Here is a 16698-nt window from a genome sequence, read left to right on the forward strand (position 1 = left end):
CATGGGGGCAGGTCTTTCCCGTGCTGTTCTGGTGATTGATAGTGAATATGTCTCACGAGATCTGATGGTTTGGAAAAGGGGAGTTTCCCTGCACAAGCTCTCTCCTCTTGTCAGCCGCCATGTGAGACGTGCCTTTCACCTTCTGCCATGATTGTGAGGCCTCCCTAGGCCCGTGGAACTGTAAGTCCAGTAAACCTCTTTCTTTTGTAAATTGCCCAGTCTCGGGTATGTCTTTATCAGCAGCATGAAAATGGACTAATACAGGAGACATGGCTGGTTTTCAGTTGACCCTGAGATATAGGCCTCTGGGATCCCCCAAAAGAGCTCTGTCCTCATGGGTTCCTCACCCCTTCCCTCTAGAACAGCTTGAGAGAATCTCCAAGCTGAGCTGGATGGGCTACCTTAGAACCCGTAAAACAAGGGGCTTTGCAGTGACAGGAGCATCCAGGACACCTCTATGTGAGACCCTCTATTTTCTAACCAATTCACAAATGGGGAAAGCCCCTGGGAGGTAATGGAGGAAAGGATAAAAGCATTATCTTTAAGAACAGATAGACAAGGGTTTGGATTCTACTGGATGGTGACTGTATGACCTTAAAGAAGTTACTTATTCTCTCTAAAGCTCAGTTTCCTTGTCTGCAAAATAGGACAGCTGTAGGGTTGACAGGAAGCATATATAGCAGAGCCAGTACTGCATCTGTCACATAGTAGATGGTCAAGAAATGTTAGTTGAGTATCCTTATTTCTCTTATCAGGTAAAAGGTTGACCCAAATACCAATGAAGTTTCTTCCTACTTAAAAGTAAGTCCAAGGCTGGGTGCAGCGGCTCATGCCTGTAATCCCAATGCTTTGGCAGGCTGAGGCAGGAGGATGATTTGAAGCCAAGAGTTTAAGACTAGCCTGGGCAACAGAGCAGGACCCCGCTTCTACAAAAATTAAAAATTAGCCACAGTAGCACATGCTTGTAGCCCAGCTACTGGGGAGGCTGAGGCAGGAGGATCACTTGAGCCTATGAGGTCAAGGCTCCAGTGAGCCATGATTGTACCACTGCACTCAGCCTGGACAATAGAGCAAGATCATGTCTCTTAAAAAAAAAAAGTCCACAAAACAGTTATTGAATATCTGCACTCCACCTATCCCCATGTCTGGCTGTAAAGAGAAATGTAATCAATACCTAACTCCTGACTTCAAGTCACTGTGGTTAAAACTAACAATGTCTTTGGTTTCATAAATCTCTTTGTAGTTGACTTTCACACCTTGAATCCCCCGAACAGTGCTGTGAAGCAGGTGGTCTTATTCTCACTCAGCTAATGAGACAGCTGAGGCCAAGAGGGTGTAAGCCCCATGCCCACTGGCCACTGCCCAAGCAACTCCCCTGGGGTTGATACAGACCTTCCCCATGAGACCTGCTTTCATTCCTCTTCTGCACCCCATCACTGTGCATAGAACAGTGTTTCCAAGAGCCTCCGAATCCCATCCTTTCCAGCCTACACTCTTCCCTTCTGCAGTTCACACTTCCACAAGTGTGAGCCACATTACAATGTAAGCTAGAAAACAAAAACAAAAAAAAGTAAACCCACATTGGCTTGAAAGAAAATAAATGCACCAGATAAAACACAGTTGTTTTTGGAAGTCATCACAGAATTTTATATATAATGAACCATGTTATAAATCGTAATACAACAAAGATTTAAGTGCCAGTGGTAGACCAGGCATCTTGCAAAAGTTACATGCTAAAAGTCTTTAACTTTACAACCAGAGGTTAGAGAAAGGGATGCAATTTATTAGACACATTTCACATTTTTCCCATGAATCATTAAATATTTAAGCACCATAAAATTCAAGCATTTCACATGGATGTGGCAGCCAGCCTTGGTGGTTTAAAATGTATTATGCAGAGTTTCTAGCAGATAATAACAGTGACAATTGCAGAGTACTGATTTTTAATGTCAATTGTTTGTTCCCTGCAGGACTTACTGATAATATCCCTGCAGGAAATTGTGATATTTTCTGTGCTACAGTAACTTTGAGGATTGAAATGAAACAGCATTCCCAATGACATTAAGAATTGGCCACATATAAATCTAATCAGTAATTTATATACCCTGTGAGAATCATAATTCTGTGTAAAATAAAAACAAGAAATATTTTTCATATTAGTTTATTTTGAATACAAAATGTGACCATCATTGAGTGTATGATGATGGGTATGCTAGACAGGTAATCTAACTTCATTTTCAATGCAAGAGTAGCTGTTAACATTAAGGAGGGAAATGAAGCTAAGAAAGTTGGCAAAACTCACCCAGGATAACAGCTGAAAAATGACTAAGCCAGATTTCAAACCCGGGTTCAACCAACTCTCAAGTCCTCCTCCTTCCACTATTCTTGCAGCCATACCAAGTAAAAGTAACAATTATCAGATTATTCCAGTGAACTGATAGAAACACAGATCTAATATAATTTCCTGGAACACACTGAATGGTTTGCTTTACTATAATCTACACGAGGTTCAGAATAAGATGATAAAGCCCAATTGTAGTACACCATTCCATTGACTATTTTTCGGAGCACCAATAACATGTATACAGACGTTTAGCAAAGACTTTATGCTAGGAAGCTCTTAAATCCTGAGGAAATACAAATTACAGCATAAGGTAAGTCATGTCACATTTTACTGTGGGGTCTTCTCAGTCAAATCTCTCAAATCTCATGTCTGAAATTTCCGTTTATAGAAAAAACAAAAACCATTCATGATAAGCCATTGAAAGCTTATCAATTGGCTTTCTGGCAATAATCGTAACAAGAGAATGTGGGTATACAGATAAGTTGAACATTAAAATATTCTGAAGTAGGAAATGGTTTATACTTGTAACCATTTTGCTGATGAAGGCCTTATATGCAGAGCTGAACACCTAATGCCTAATGAGTTTATGGAATTGTCATTGAAAAAAAGAATTGGCAGCAGTGTGTTCAACTCTGTGCTAGGCATTGGGCATATCAAAACGAGTCAAGCATGGTCCCTGCCCTCAAGGGGCTTGCATTTTGGCAATGAAATGAAGGAAGTGCACTGAGATGCTAAAGAAGCAATGGGGAACGGAGAAAATGAGGACAGCCATGTGCACTGCACAAGAGCAGCAGAAGGGAGCCCAAATTTCCCCCAGGGAATTCACCTCCCACACAGGGTAAACTGACCCCAGGGAGGACACCACTGGTGAAGCAGGAGCAAAGTCGAAGAGGTGCTGGGAGTGTCTGCAGAGCTGCACACAGTTCATCGTGACAGGAAATACTCCTAGAGGGAACCCTCGAACAGTCCCCACTGGACCTTTCACCCCATAGGAAGTCATTTGGACTTCGTGGGCAGTGGAGTCATAGAAGGATTCTAATCCAGAGGGTGACAAAATCAAGTTTGGGTGGATCTTAGATGGCAACGGGGATTTGAAACTAAAGCACCAGGTGGGAGATGCCTACTGAAAGGGTGGAGGTGGAAGACAAAGGCTGTGTGAGCCAGGCATGGGGCTAAAGAGGAGGTAGCCATCCAAAGTAGCCATGACTCAGCTTTCAGTGTGGGGAGTGTGAGAGCAGAACGAAAGGGCCACGCATAGCATGGAAACCTGCCTGGATGAATGGGCTCCACTCACTGAGAATCAGAACCCAGAAGTAAGCATCCCAGATTTCCAGCACGGGCACAGAACAGTGTGCCTGCCTGCCTAATGGGAATTAGGACAATCTAGACACGTTCCAGTCTACAAGGCTGGTGGGGAGACAGGGAGAGGAGGGTTTGATAAGGATCATCTCCAATAATGGGTTAGGAGAACAACTTGAAAGCTTTGTTCATCACCTCCACAGAGAGAGAGTAATTGAAGGCACATTGATATATAACCAGATGAAGAAAATAATAGTTTAAGATAATAGGATCTTCTATTCCAATAAGTTATTTTTCCTATTTTTCTGCCCTTTTGATCCTTTAAAATTCTTTTGCAAAATTAGAGGGCAGCGTTAATGCTGCATTTAGAGACAGCTCTTGTAATACTAACATTTTGAACAGTCTGATACCTTCCCAAGCTCACTTGGAGTAAACTGTCTACATAATTTAGGCTGTGTTTGTGCGGGTTCTTTTTTTTTTTTAACTTATTTATTAACTTATGAAGATAATATTCTAATACCAACATTAAAGTGTTTAAAATAATTAAACAAGCAAGATACGTTTCTGATGTTTCGTTTGTCACCCTTACCTCTTCCCAGAAAATGTTCTCAGGCCAGGTTCAAGATGAACAAGTTGAACTTTTAGGAGAGTTGACTTTTGGTAATAGATACAGCTTTTTTGGAAGGAGAAAGGTAAGTACAAATAAGATTGAAATTGGCTCAAGTTTTAGGTGCACAAAAATATTCAACATGCCAGAGCATAGTTTAAAAAATATTAAATGGGCCAAATGAACTAGGAAATATTCTGCTACATCAAGAAAATATTTCATCTTAAAATACACATTTTTCTTTTTACCAGAAAATACTCTTACAATAAATTGCCACCCCGGAGGCAGCCCATAGCAAAACTCATTTGAAATTTGTTCTGCATGTAAGAGCTCGTTCCAAATCAAAGTTTGGCAAGGAAAACATTTCTTATAAACAAAATTTTAATTGAGTTTTTCTTCTCAATTAAGATTTTTAAGTGCATGGAAACTAAGCACTGAAATGAGTGTCATGCCCATGAGACATTTCTTTAGTTTTTTCTAAAATGCCTTTTTCTTTTAGACGAGGAAGGTGAGTTTCCTAAAAATTTTTTCCCAACAAATCTTTTAAATTTAGGATTAGATCACCAAATTCCTAGCAAAATAGAAAAAGGGATCTTTTGCTTTACAGAAAAAATACTCAGTATAAATTGACACACATTCTAAACTTTTATAGAAAATACTAATGCCAAATGTCAAACTGTTACCTTGGTATGAGACTGATATAAAATACAAGAATGTCTTTCAAATTGGCAAAATGGGATGCTCCTGTAACAGCCAACCACGGGAGCATAAAATTCAAATTATAAATCGTCTTTGTTTCGTTTAAAGATAATGCCATGTCCTCCTGGTGGGGTAACCCTGACTTAAATGAATCTTCTTACCTAAGTTTAATTAAGTCGGCCCTTAATTTTCTCCCAAGTGCATAATGATAGCTCTGTCACGTCCCCAAGTGAGCTGCCATTATGTGTGTGGAGAAAAGTGTCCGTTGTGAGTGCAGGAAGCTGTGCAGGCTCTCCTGGGGAGGGGAGTGAGATGCTTTGTACGAAGCGTGTGCCTGCCTGAGTAAGCCCCATGTAGTGCCAGTCCCATTAGCACGCACACACCGGTGACACGCCGGACCCCGACTGGGGAAAAGTGGTCTGTCTGGAAGTTCCCTGCAATGGGGAGTCAATTTTTGTGAATAACTACCTTAATATTCACTAATAGCTTTTAGGCTCCTAATCTCTTATTGAATATATTTTTTTCCATAATTGCTACTTTTCAAAAGGGTTGCCAAAGTAGGCATTTCTATTCTCTGAAAAATGCAGAAGAGAACATAATGTTTTATATTCATCTGTGATGCGTTTATGCTAATGTCGCATCTCTGGAATACGGCGACTGTGGACCTTTCTGGCATCATGATTCATTCTCCTTTGGAACGAACTGTTAATGCTGGCAGTGTGATATTTTTTTTTTCTTCTTTAAAAAAAAAATCACTTTGGGTCGTGGTTTTACCATTATTTAAAGTATATGGAAAAATAGATTACAGTGGAAATCATTCTGAAATGTTGAAAATCTCTGCTTTCTAGTTTCATTCATTGACCTGTTTATTTTTTCCTGTAAAATCCATCCAGAAGCCCACTGTATTATAGAGTAATTGACTTCTATTGTTTGAGATACTGTTAACCCACAGATGAAGTTTTCAGTAATGTAATTTGTAATCTGGCCTTTATCATCTACTTGCCTTTCTGAGAATTAGCATATATTTAAATAAAGCCAGTTCTTCGGTCATCCTCAGTAAAATAAGAGTATCTAGGTTCCATCTAGACTGGGAGGTCCAAACAGATCCATCCGTGCAGCATTTGCTTAATGTGTCAAGGAACCAGAGGACTCTGGGAATAACCATGACAAAACAGAAGGAACTACTGAAAGAGAGTCCAAAATGAGCACCATGACGTCTCTTAGCACAGTCTAGGAAGTCTTAGCCCCCTAGGAAGTTTCTCCTGGCCACGTGTTGGTGAATTTCGCATTCTCTAGCTATACTTCAGGCAGACCTGGCACCGGCTGATTTTCTGGCGTTGGGCCTGGCTTTCTTTTAAGGTGTCTGGTGCTGGAGCAGGGGAAAACTGCAAGTCTGCTTTCACTGTTGTCAGCCAGAAGCTATACTCATTTGCAAAAAAGTGGCAAGTTCCCTGCCGGCCTTGGCATTCAAGGAATGGTGCTGCTCTGAAATCTTCCAGGCAGCTGCCGGGTGACATGAGGGCCTGCCCTCCTCCTTGGTCCCCAGCTCCTGTGTGCTACCCAGAAAACAAGAGAGAATTAGGGCTCAGACACACACAGACAACCCCAGACCCAATCAGGGACACACCCAGGTTTGGGCCTGATCTTAACATTTTTTCCGTAGATTATTCTATAAAGAACAACATACAAGCTGCTGAAAAGGAACCATAGTCAGCATGGTGAGTATGCACACAAATTGGCTCCAGTTTCACCGATGGCTGAAGCAAATTCATCTTCTAAATTCTACCCATGTGATCAAAATCAATCCCAGTGTTTTTAAAAGATAATGGCCCTGCATCCCAACAGGCTATGGTTTGCAACAGCCTCTGTGACCTTATGTCCTAAGTGCAGAGTGCTCTGAATTACTGTCCAATCCAGACAGAAAGGACAGGAGAAGGTGTTAGGAAATGGTGAATGTGCCAGGGTTCAAGGGCACGGGACTCACCATCAGGAATGAATACCCGATCCAGAGGCTCCTCCAGGTCTGCGGACATGGGGGGATGGACTGGTCCTGGCTGTGCACCGCCACCGCCTGGGCCGGAGCCTCACACACCGCACAGCGGCTGACATAGGGGCGGATCGCCTCTTCAGAGAGTGGCATCATGGGGAGGGGTGCAGCGCTGGCCAGCCAGTAGGATCTGTCGTTTCTCTGGGCATAGTGGCACACCTGGTGGATGTTGCAGTAGGCAAAGGGCAGCGTGCTAAACACGGGAAGGCAAGACCCTGCCAGACCTTGGGAATGAAGAAGAGACAGCTGGTGTCCAAGCACCCCATGTAGGTGTTCCCAAACCCTTCCTTCCTCCATCTGGCCTTTGCAGATACATGTTCTGGAATCTGGAGGCCCTCGTCAAAGCCTACTTCTGTGGTGGGGAAGCCATTTCTGACACCTTCGTGGTCCTGTGGGCCAGCCCTCATCCCCTCATCCCTCACTCATGAGTCAAGCAGGGGGGCGGGTGCTGGAGGTGAGCGCCGAGCACATCTCTGTGTTCAGGAAGCTCATGGCCTAGCGGGGAACTGGATGAGCAAACAAGCAATGAAAATATAGCACAACAAGCCCTAAGAATGAGAAGTGTAGGGTTCTGGGACCTCAAGGAAGGATAACTGGAATATGTGATTTTAAGTTAGGACTTGAAATATGAAAAGGATTTAGCCAGGCTTGGAGATGGTGGTAGTGACTACTCAAAAGAGAGATACAGCGTCAGAGGGGGCCGGAGATAGGGGAGCGTGGAGCTCAGAGAACTCAGACATGTTCAGTGCAGGGAATGTGAGGAGAGGGTGTCTGTATTGTCTGTTTGTCTCAGGGGTGTCCAGTGACAAATCAGACCATTGGATGTGGCCTTTGTCAATCTCGTTAAGGAGTTTGGACTTTATCCCAAGAGTTCTGCAGAGTTTTAAGATGTGTGCTCTGGTTAGACCAAGAGGGGAGAAGCAAGACTGATGATACAAAGACGAGGAAGGAAAGAAACTGATGGCAGAGGGAGAGGAGGAGAGAAGGAAACTGATTCAGGATATTGAACATCACTTCCTCCTTTCTCCTGTGCTCCAAGAAACCGGCCCCTTGTGATGGGAAAGGCCATGCCAAACCCAAGGGAGAAATGCAGGGGATGTATAAGTAGTTGCCACCCAAGGTTTGCACTCTTTGACCACCCTTATTATCAGCTGGGGTCACTGCCTAGTGAGCACAATGGCAAGCACCTCACGGTCAACTGTCGCCGTCAACATATCCTTCCTGCACCTTCCATTCTAACCATGATTTTCTTGGAAAGACAGTGTTTCCCAGCAGCCAGGTACTTAAGCCTTTGACTTAAAATCAGTCCCTGCAGCTTGCAAATTTACTATTGAAAATTGACAAGGACTGGGTGCGGTGGCTCACACCTGTAATCCCAGCACTATGGGAGGCCAAGGCGGGCAGATCACCTGAGGTCAGGTATTTGAGACCAACCTGGCCAACATGGCAAGATCCCAGCTCTACTAAAAATACAAAAATTAGCCAGGCCTGGTGGCACAAGCCTGTAGTCTCAGCTACTCAGGAGGCTGAGGCAGGAGAATCACATGAACCCTGGAGGCGGAGGTTGCAGTGAGCCAAGATCGTGCCACTGCACTCACTCCAGCCTGGGCAACAGAGCAAGGCTCCATCTCAAAAAAGAAAAGAAAGGAAAAGAAAATTGACAAGGAGCACCAAGAGATGACCCTCAAAATAAACTCCTGTAATTTAAGAACAAATTGTAGTAGGGTAGGGAGTTGATGCTGGCAAGTGCTGTAATATAACCATCAGGGTGCTGTGGCTGCACCATTTTACACATAAGTACAGGAACTGACCACATTCTGGTTAATTTACATTTGGAAGCAAAAAGTACATTTGATAACAGAGTTACATTTAACTTACTGAGGAAGAATCATTTTTATAACACTAATAATATTAGCCAGATAATATTATAGCCAGATAATAATTATAGCCAGAATGAGCTTCTTTGACACTTCATAGGATCATAAGTTTAAAGGATTAGCTGAGAATGAGCATGCTAGTGTTTTTTTAAAAAAGTGAGAATAATCCCATATAAGATTAGTCATCATTTAAGGTGTTGATGAATCAGTAAAATTAATCCCAAATGTTACTCTTCAGGCAATGAACCTGGGTGATCCTGTATCCATACCAAGGTCTTGATTGTGAGCTTTCTCTTGCCCTTCCAGGTATAACAGACTATACCCAGTCCAGAGCCTGGGCATGCCCAGGGGGCAGGTGGGCTCCTGGTCCGTCTGACTGTGGAGAACCAGGAGGAAGCCACTGAGGTATCCAGCACCAAACCCTTTGGGCCCAGGATCCCCAGTGGGACCAGGAGGCCCTGGAGGAACAAAGAAAAAACAACAAAGGCAGGTTAGGGGGTTCGGTTTAACAAATACATTAAGCACCTCTGTTCTGGCACTGTGCTAAGCACTCAGGGGGCAGAGGGGAGCATGACTCAGCCCCTCCCCACCCTCTGGAGTGTGCACAGCTACACAGCCAAGGTACACACAACGCAGTCAGCAAGTATTTGTTCCAAGCAACTCCTAGGTGCCTGGGCTACATTAGCACAAAGACAAAAAACAGAGAAAAATCCCTGCCCTCCTAGAGCTTGCATTACACTTGAGGAAGAGAAATAAGAAACAATAAGCATAACAAAAAGGTACGTTATGAAATATGCTAGGAAGAAAAGAACAAGGACAGTGTAATGACACACCACAAGTGTGGACTCCCCAGACTGAACTGCAGAGCAGGTGCTCCCCAAAGTCGGTCTTTCTTACACCTCCCAGACCTCTTCCCTGGTTCCAGCATATTGTCAGTTCCATTCTGAGAAGGGCAAAGGCTTGGGATCCACATCTGCAAGTGTGGCTCTCTTCTTTGAGAAGAGAGGGAAATGGAAGGAAGGCCTCATTCTAGCATTGTTGTTGGCAGATGGGAAATCAACAGTTCTAGAGAACGTGAGCAGGGTCTGTATCCTCCAACACCTCTAAGGCGCTGAACTATTGAAGAAGGCCAGGAGCAAAAGGTGAAGTTAGACACTGAAACCAAAAGGTATTTTGTTTTTGTGTTCTACCCTTGGTTCTGCAAGACTGGCAGGTTCTCCCCATCTACACCGTCAACCAGAGATGACAAAGCGGTAGCCTGTGGACTGAATCAGGCCTGCTCATGTGTTTTGACCTGTAAGGATTTTACGAGTTGATATTTTGAACTTGAAAAGAGCAGAGTGTAGGCCCACATTTCTGTAGACTATAACTGACTGGAGCTGAGCTGCAGCTTTTAGCCAAAGCTCCATTCTGCTGCAGACCCCACCCAGCCCTCCTCATTCATTTCTACTCACTACTAACCTGGTACAGGAGTTTGTACCCCTGGCCAGGTACTCTCTGGGGATGGGATTGTGTCTTGGGCTCTTTGGATCCATGTGCCTAATGAGCTTCCTGGTGCATCGTTTCACACTTCTATTCTGAAGAGTCCTAGTCCCCTTTCCCAACACTACTTCCCCCTTTTTTTTTTTTTTTTTTAAGAGCCCTATTTCCTACATCAGTGTACTAATAGTTATATGATAAGATGATGTGAACTCAGGAAACCAGGCAATTCGGCCACTTGTAGAGGGTGAGAACACACACATCATCCCTAAGGTCTTCAACACAGCCTCTCAAGGGTGACCCCACGGCCACCAGGCTGACAGTCCCTTCATGACCTTGGAAAATGAACCGCAGAAATGGCCAAGACTTCGATGATGATGTATAGCAGTTTGGGAAAATACTGAATAGGATGCAGGGCCTTGTCTAGGTTTTATGATGGTTTAGCATCAGTTCGAAAATAGGAGATGCATCCCACTCTGTTCTCATTGCTTCTGTCTCTGATACCTGGTGAGTCGGCATCTAAGGCAAATGATCTGAATAGGATCCCGTCTGGAAAGCCACTTGAGAGGTCAGAGATATTGTATACAACTCTAAGATTTACAGTGTCAGAGAAAAGAGGAGAGACTGAAACTCTACCTGGTCCTCCGGGATAGCCGTCTTCTCCTGTGTCACCTTTACGTCCGGGAGGCCCAGGAGACCCAGGAATGCCATCCATACCCCTCCTGCCATCCAGCCCAGGCTCTCCTTTGCACCCTGCACAAAAGTTTATGATGCTGGTGGTGAAAGCAACCATGACACCTGCTAGCATTTACCGTGCCTATACCGTGTGCCCGCCCCAGGCTTCCTTCCCACTTTGGCTGCATGCTTCAGCTCGTTTAGTCTTTGCGATGATATGAAGTTGGCATTTTACTATCGCCGCTTGCAGTTGGGGTAACTGAGGCTCTGAGAGATCAAATAATTTGCTTAAGGGCTGGGCCAGGATTTGAAGCCAGACCAGGGAGATGCTGAGAGACAGGTTTTCACATTTTTTTCATAGTCTTGTATATTTGACTTTAAAAAAAAAACAAAAAACAAAAAACTGCTGAACATGCATGGCATTTATAATAAATACTTTCCTTAATAATTATTGTTTAAAAGCCTAGATGGAGAAATGAATGAAATTTAATCGGTTTCATTTGGGGTCACGTTAAACTTGGAGCATGATAGGTGCAGCAATTTTTAAAAACAGCTTTTTACTGAGTGTTTACAATGTGCTAGGGACGATGCTCATCCCTAGTGTTTACAATGTGCTAGGTACAATGCTCATCCCTTTATGTGGATTGTCCGGTTCAGTCTTCCCAGCAGCCATATGACTAGGTACTCATACATGCCAGTTGTACCAGTGAAGAGACTGGGGCTCATAAAGGTCACAGAGCCAATCACATGTGGAGAGGAAACTTGGACCCAAAGGGGTGAAATGCAATGGCCATCAGCCCCCAGACTCTGCCCCTGACAAGCTGCAGAGCTCTGGATATAACCTGGGGGACTCGGCTGCAGTTGGGTTAATCCTTGAGGGGTTCTCTGAGTATGCAGTTACTTTTTTGTCAAGGCCTCAATTCATTAGCCACCATCTCCCTTCAGTCAGGGCAGCAGACACAATCATTGTCTTTGGGCGAGTCTATTGCTATTACACCTAATTTCCTGAATTACTAGCCTTCTCCAGATTTCTAGTCTCTACTTATTATTCTGTTCTCTCTCTTTCTATTCTCTCTCTCTCTCTCTCTCTCTCTCTCTCTGCTACAGAGTAGTGTGGTATGGGCTGATCTGCGTACCCCCAAATTTCATATGTTGAAGTCCTAGCCCCCATATCTCAGAATGTGACTATATTTGGAGACAGTACCTTTAAGGAGGTGATTCTGTTCAAATGAGGCTGTTAGGCTGGGCCCTAATCCAGGCTGACTAGTCTCCTTATGCAAGGAGAAAATTTGGACAGGGAAAGGGACCCCGGGGATCCATGTCCCTGGAATGGCACAGAGGAGAGGCCATGTGAGGACACAGGAAGATGGTGGCATCCACAAGCCACGGAGAGAAGCCTTGGGAGAAACCAGCCCTGTCGTGGCTCCTTGATCTTGGATTTCTGCATCTAGAACTGCCTGTTGTTTAAGCCACCGTGTGGATGATACTTCGTTGTGACGGCCCGAGCAGACCAACACATTGCCTAAAATCAAACGTTAAGTCAAAGGGGCTTGCTTAAGTGGCTTTCATTCTTGGCTCTTGCCTTCGCCCTCCAGTGACTGGGGGATGATGACAAATTTGAGGACGCCAGTCAACTGAGGAATTCATGGAGCCTCCCTCCCCTACCCTACTAAGGGACCAGCCTTGCCTGATAACCATTAAATGAGTGTATTAACAGAGATGCTGACCGAAACCCTCTGCTCCTAAAGCAGCAACCCTGTCATGGAAAGGATGCATGGAGGGTTAAGGAGGTTTGACTTGGTGTTGCAAGCTAGCAGGAATCAAAGATTTCCCACACAGGCCCCTCCCTGTCCCTCAGTGGCCCCAGGTGAGGCCCTGACTGTGCATCCACACATAGTAGAGTAGCTAACTTGCCTAGAGCAACCCTGGACTCTAATCTTCCTCCTCCAATCCACCTGAGCAACATCAGTAGGAAACACAGGGCTAAACAGCGCAATGACACAGTCACTACTGCTCCAGAGAACAGAAGCCCAAAGACATTCTGCAACACTGGCTCACACTTTGGTAGAAATCAGTATCTGCTTTGGTAGGTCTGGGGTGGGGCCTGAGAATCTGCATTTCTAGAAGTCTCCAGGTGACGCTGATGCTGCCAGTCCCAGGAACCACACTTCGAGAACAAATGCTATAGATGATTTAACTTTAAAACTCTTTCCAGTGATGACCTCAGTGGCATATTTTGAAAAGCCTACATTTCTGCCTATTCTTGAAACCAGAAATTCTACTCAGGGAATTTAGTTGAAAGAAACAACAACAATAATAGCAAATACATCACTGTTTATTCTGTGTCAGGCCGTGTTCTAAGTGCTTTTTATGTTAGTGAATCCACATAATCCTCACAATCAGCCCTTCTTACAGATCAGGAAACTGAGTCATGGGTTATGTGGTAGAGCCAGAGTTATGAACACATGTCATCTATTTCCAGAATCTCTACTCCTTTTTTTTTTTTTTTCAGATGGAGTCTCGCTCTATCACCCTGGCTGGAGTAGAGTGGCACTATCTCAGCTCACTGCAGCCTCTGCCTCCCGGATTCAAGCGATTCTCCTGCCTCCCCAAAAGGCTAAAGGTACAGCCTCCCGAGTAGCTGGGACTACAGGCACGCGCCACCATGCCTGGCTAATTTTTTTTTTTTTTTTTTTTTTTTTTTTTGAGATGGAGTCTCACTCTATTGGCCATGCTGGAGTGCAGTGGCATGACCTCAGCTCACTGCAACCTCCGCCTCTTGGGTTCAAGCAATTCTCCTGCCTCAGAGCTGGGACTACAGGTGCACGCCACCACACCCAGCTAATTTTTTTTGTGATTTTAGTAGAGATTAGGTTTCACCATGTTGGCCAGGCTGGTCTCAAACTCCTGACCTCAGGTGATCTGCCCACCTCAGCCTCCCATAGTGCTGGGATTATAGGCGTGAGCCACCACGCCCGGCCCTTATTTCCAGAACCTCTGTTCTTATCCATTACACTATTTCTTCATGATAATCAGGGATGCATATACGTAAGATATCATTACCAGTTGCTTATCATAGTGAGAAAGTGAAAACTCCTTAAATCAGAGTAGTTACTGGACCAGCAGCAGCAGTGGCAGCACCTGGGAAAGTGCTAGAAATAAAGACTCTCAGAGCCCTCTCCTTACCTAACAAATCAGGTCTAGGGTGGGCCCCAGCAAGCTGCGTTTTAACAAGCTCTTCAGGGATTCTGATGGTCCACGAAGCTCGAGAACCAAAGCCTTAAATGTTCCTCGTGATGCCCCCTCCCTACTCCCAGGTTCAGCTCCCCTTTTAGAAATTCCCACATTACCCCTTGTTAACACTCAACACTTCCGAACTGACTCGCTCAATGTCTTCATTTTCTGCTAGCCTGTGGCTCCAAAAAGCAGGGCCTTGTTGGATTAACTTATTTCTAGCAGAGCAGCTGGCAGCAAACCAATCAATAATTGGTGAAGGTAGTGGTTAAATAAATTGTGGCACAATCAGATAAGGCAATATTCCTCAGCTACTGCAGATAATATTGTAGGAAAATATGTAATGACATAGAAGTAAGGTTATGTTAACAACAGTTTGCCAAAGAGTCTGCCCAGGATGATCATGCGGAAATAAAACTAGAAAAATACCCAGGCAATTGTGTCTTTTAAAAGTGTGTTTTTTTGTTGTTGTTTTGTTTTGTTTTTGTTTTGTTTTTTTGAGACAGAGTCTCGCTCTGTCACCCAGGCTGGAGTGCAGTGGCACGATCTCGGTTCACTGCAAGTTCTGCCTCCCAGGTTCATGCCGTTCTCCTGCCTCAGCCTCCCACCTGCCACCACGCCTGGCTAATTTTTTATATTTTTAGTAGTGACGGGGTTTCACTGTATTAACCAGGATGGTCTCCATCTCCTGACCTCGTGATCCACCTGCCTCATCTTCCCAAAGTGCTGGAATTACAGGCGTGAACCACCATGCCCAGCCAAAGTGTGTTTAGTTTTAAGTTACCTTTTTTTTTTATCTTTTGTAATAAAGTTTTTTTTTCCCCTTCACCAAATGCCTTCCCCACAGGCTAAAGGTGCATCTCCCATCTCCTACCACATCCCTCCCTACGTAAATGATCTTCAACATTGGGTGGTTCTGCACCACCGCCCCCCACCCCCCAGCAGACACTTGGCAATATCTGGAGGCATTTTTGGTCCTCAAATGGAGGAAGAAGTCATTACTGGCATCTAGTAGGATAGGGGCGAGAGATGCTGCTCGACATCCTAGAATCTACCAAACAGCCCCCCAGGATAAAGAATGATGGGGCCCCAAATGTCGGCAGCACTGAGGTTGAGAAACCGCTCCACACAGTAGGCTACATCCGAGAGTCATGTATTCATTCACCAGATGTTTACCAAACACCCTCCATGACCCAGGCCTGTGTGTGGATATCACACTGAATAAAACAATATCTTGCCTTCAAGCTTCTTACGGTCTCTAGAACGGTGGTTGGCAAATTACAGCTTGTGGGCCATTTACTGCCCATTTTGGTAACCCCAGTTACAGTGGAACACATGCATTCATGTACGTGTTACCTACGGCTATGCTGCAGCAACAGGGTCGAGTGGTCGCAGCAAAGATCATCTGACTCCAAAGCCGAAGCAGGGGACTAAAGTGCTCGGGTGATGGGGTAGATGTCTCACTTCCCTGCCCTCGGTTCCACATGCCCCACTGCTTGTAAAATTGTGTCCTCAGATTGCCTGCCTGAGAGTGTCCCCTTCTTCTTCCATCCCTACGACCAGCGGGTCTCTCCCCTCCATGCCCTGTGCTGGTTGAGCTACACCCAGTGTAGACATCTCAGTGTCCGATATGCTCCTGTTATGCTTTTGTTCTCCCAGGATTAGAAAGGAATTATTCCAGAGTGTCCTGGACTGCATGCTCTATGTGGTTACCATTCAGTAGGTGAGAAAGGACACATCCCCTCCTCTCCATCTGGGCGAGAGGAGCCCTGCCCTTCCTGGTGACTGGGCAGAAACCTCCTCTTCCCGGGGTGGCACTGCTGGTGGCATCTGGAACTCCACCACCTTCCAAGAGAGTATCAATTATCTTGGAAGGAACACGGGGCCCAAACAGTGAGCTCAGAGCATTCCTTTCTCTGTCCCACCTGATAAGATGATTCCAGCGTGCAATATATTGAAGAAAGGGCTGCCCTAGTGCATATGGGTGAGGAGTTTCCCCCTTCCACTGAACAGGCAGCAGCAGGCATTCCTCCTGATGTACAGACTCATGGTGAGATCACTGAGGATCTCGGAAAAAGAATCCTGACACCAGATGTTATCATGTGGGCTTTACTCCTTTTAGGGTGAGGCAGAGAGAAACTGTCAGGCGGAAGACATTTCCCGAGAAACAGGAAGGAAGGCTCCTGTTAACCCGAGTTCTATGTTCAGAGCTTTCTACCTTATGGACTTGCTCCCTACTTGGAACTAGTTTTAGAGAATAAAACTAAACATCAAAAAAACCCTCCAGTGTTAGATGGATGACCTCCTGAGAGGGCAAGTGTTGCCTCGAAGAGAAACACAACCCTAACTGGGTGTGGGAACATCCATTAGGCAGGAACAGTTCAAAACAAAACGGATAACACTTTTGAGTTCACTGAAGGAAGCTTTAGCCTTTGAG

General features: G+C 44.9%; 1 protein-coding gene across 1 annotated transcript in view; it reads right to left on the bottom strand.

Moving 5' to 3' along the window:
- Positions 1 to 1620: 1620 nt before the first annotated feature.
- Positions 1621 to 16698, bottom strand: part of COL4A4 (collagen type IV alpha 4 chain) — a 153921-nt gene continuing 138843 nt past the window's right edge. The window contains exons 45-48 of the mRNA XM_038001450.2: positions 10989 to 11105; positions 9143 to 9331; positions 6934 to 7220; positions 1621 to 6505 (exon numbers count right to left, since the gene is read on the bottom strand). Coding sequence (XP_037857378.2) covers positions 6242 to 6505; positions 6934 to 7220; positions 9143 to 9331; positions 10989 to 11105 — 857 coding nt within the window. The 3' untranslated portion in view covers positions 1621 to 6241. The remainder of the gene's footprint in view (positions 6506 to 6933; positions 7221 to 9142; positions 9332 to 10988; positions 11106 to 16698) is intronic.

The sequence above is a fragment of the Chlorocebus sabaeus genome, chromosome 10, assembly GCF_047675955.1.
Source record: "Chlorocebus sabaeus isolate Y175 chromosome 10, mChlSab1.0.hap1, whole genome shotgun sequence".
NCBI lineage: Eukaryota > Metazoa > Chordata > Mammalia > Primates > Cercopithecidae > Chlorocebus > Chlorocebus sabaeus.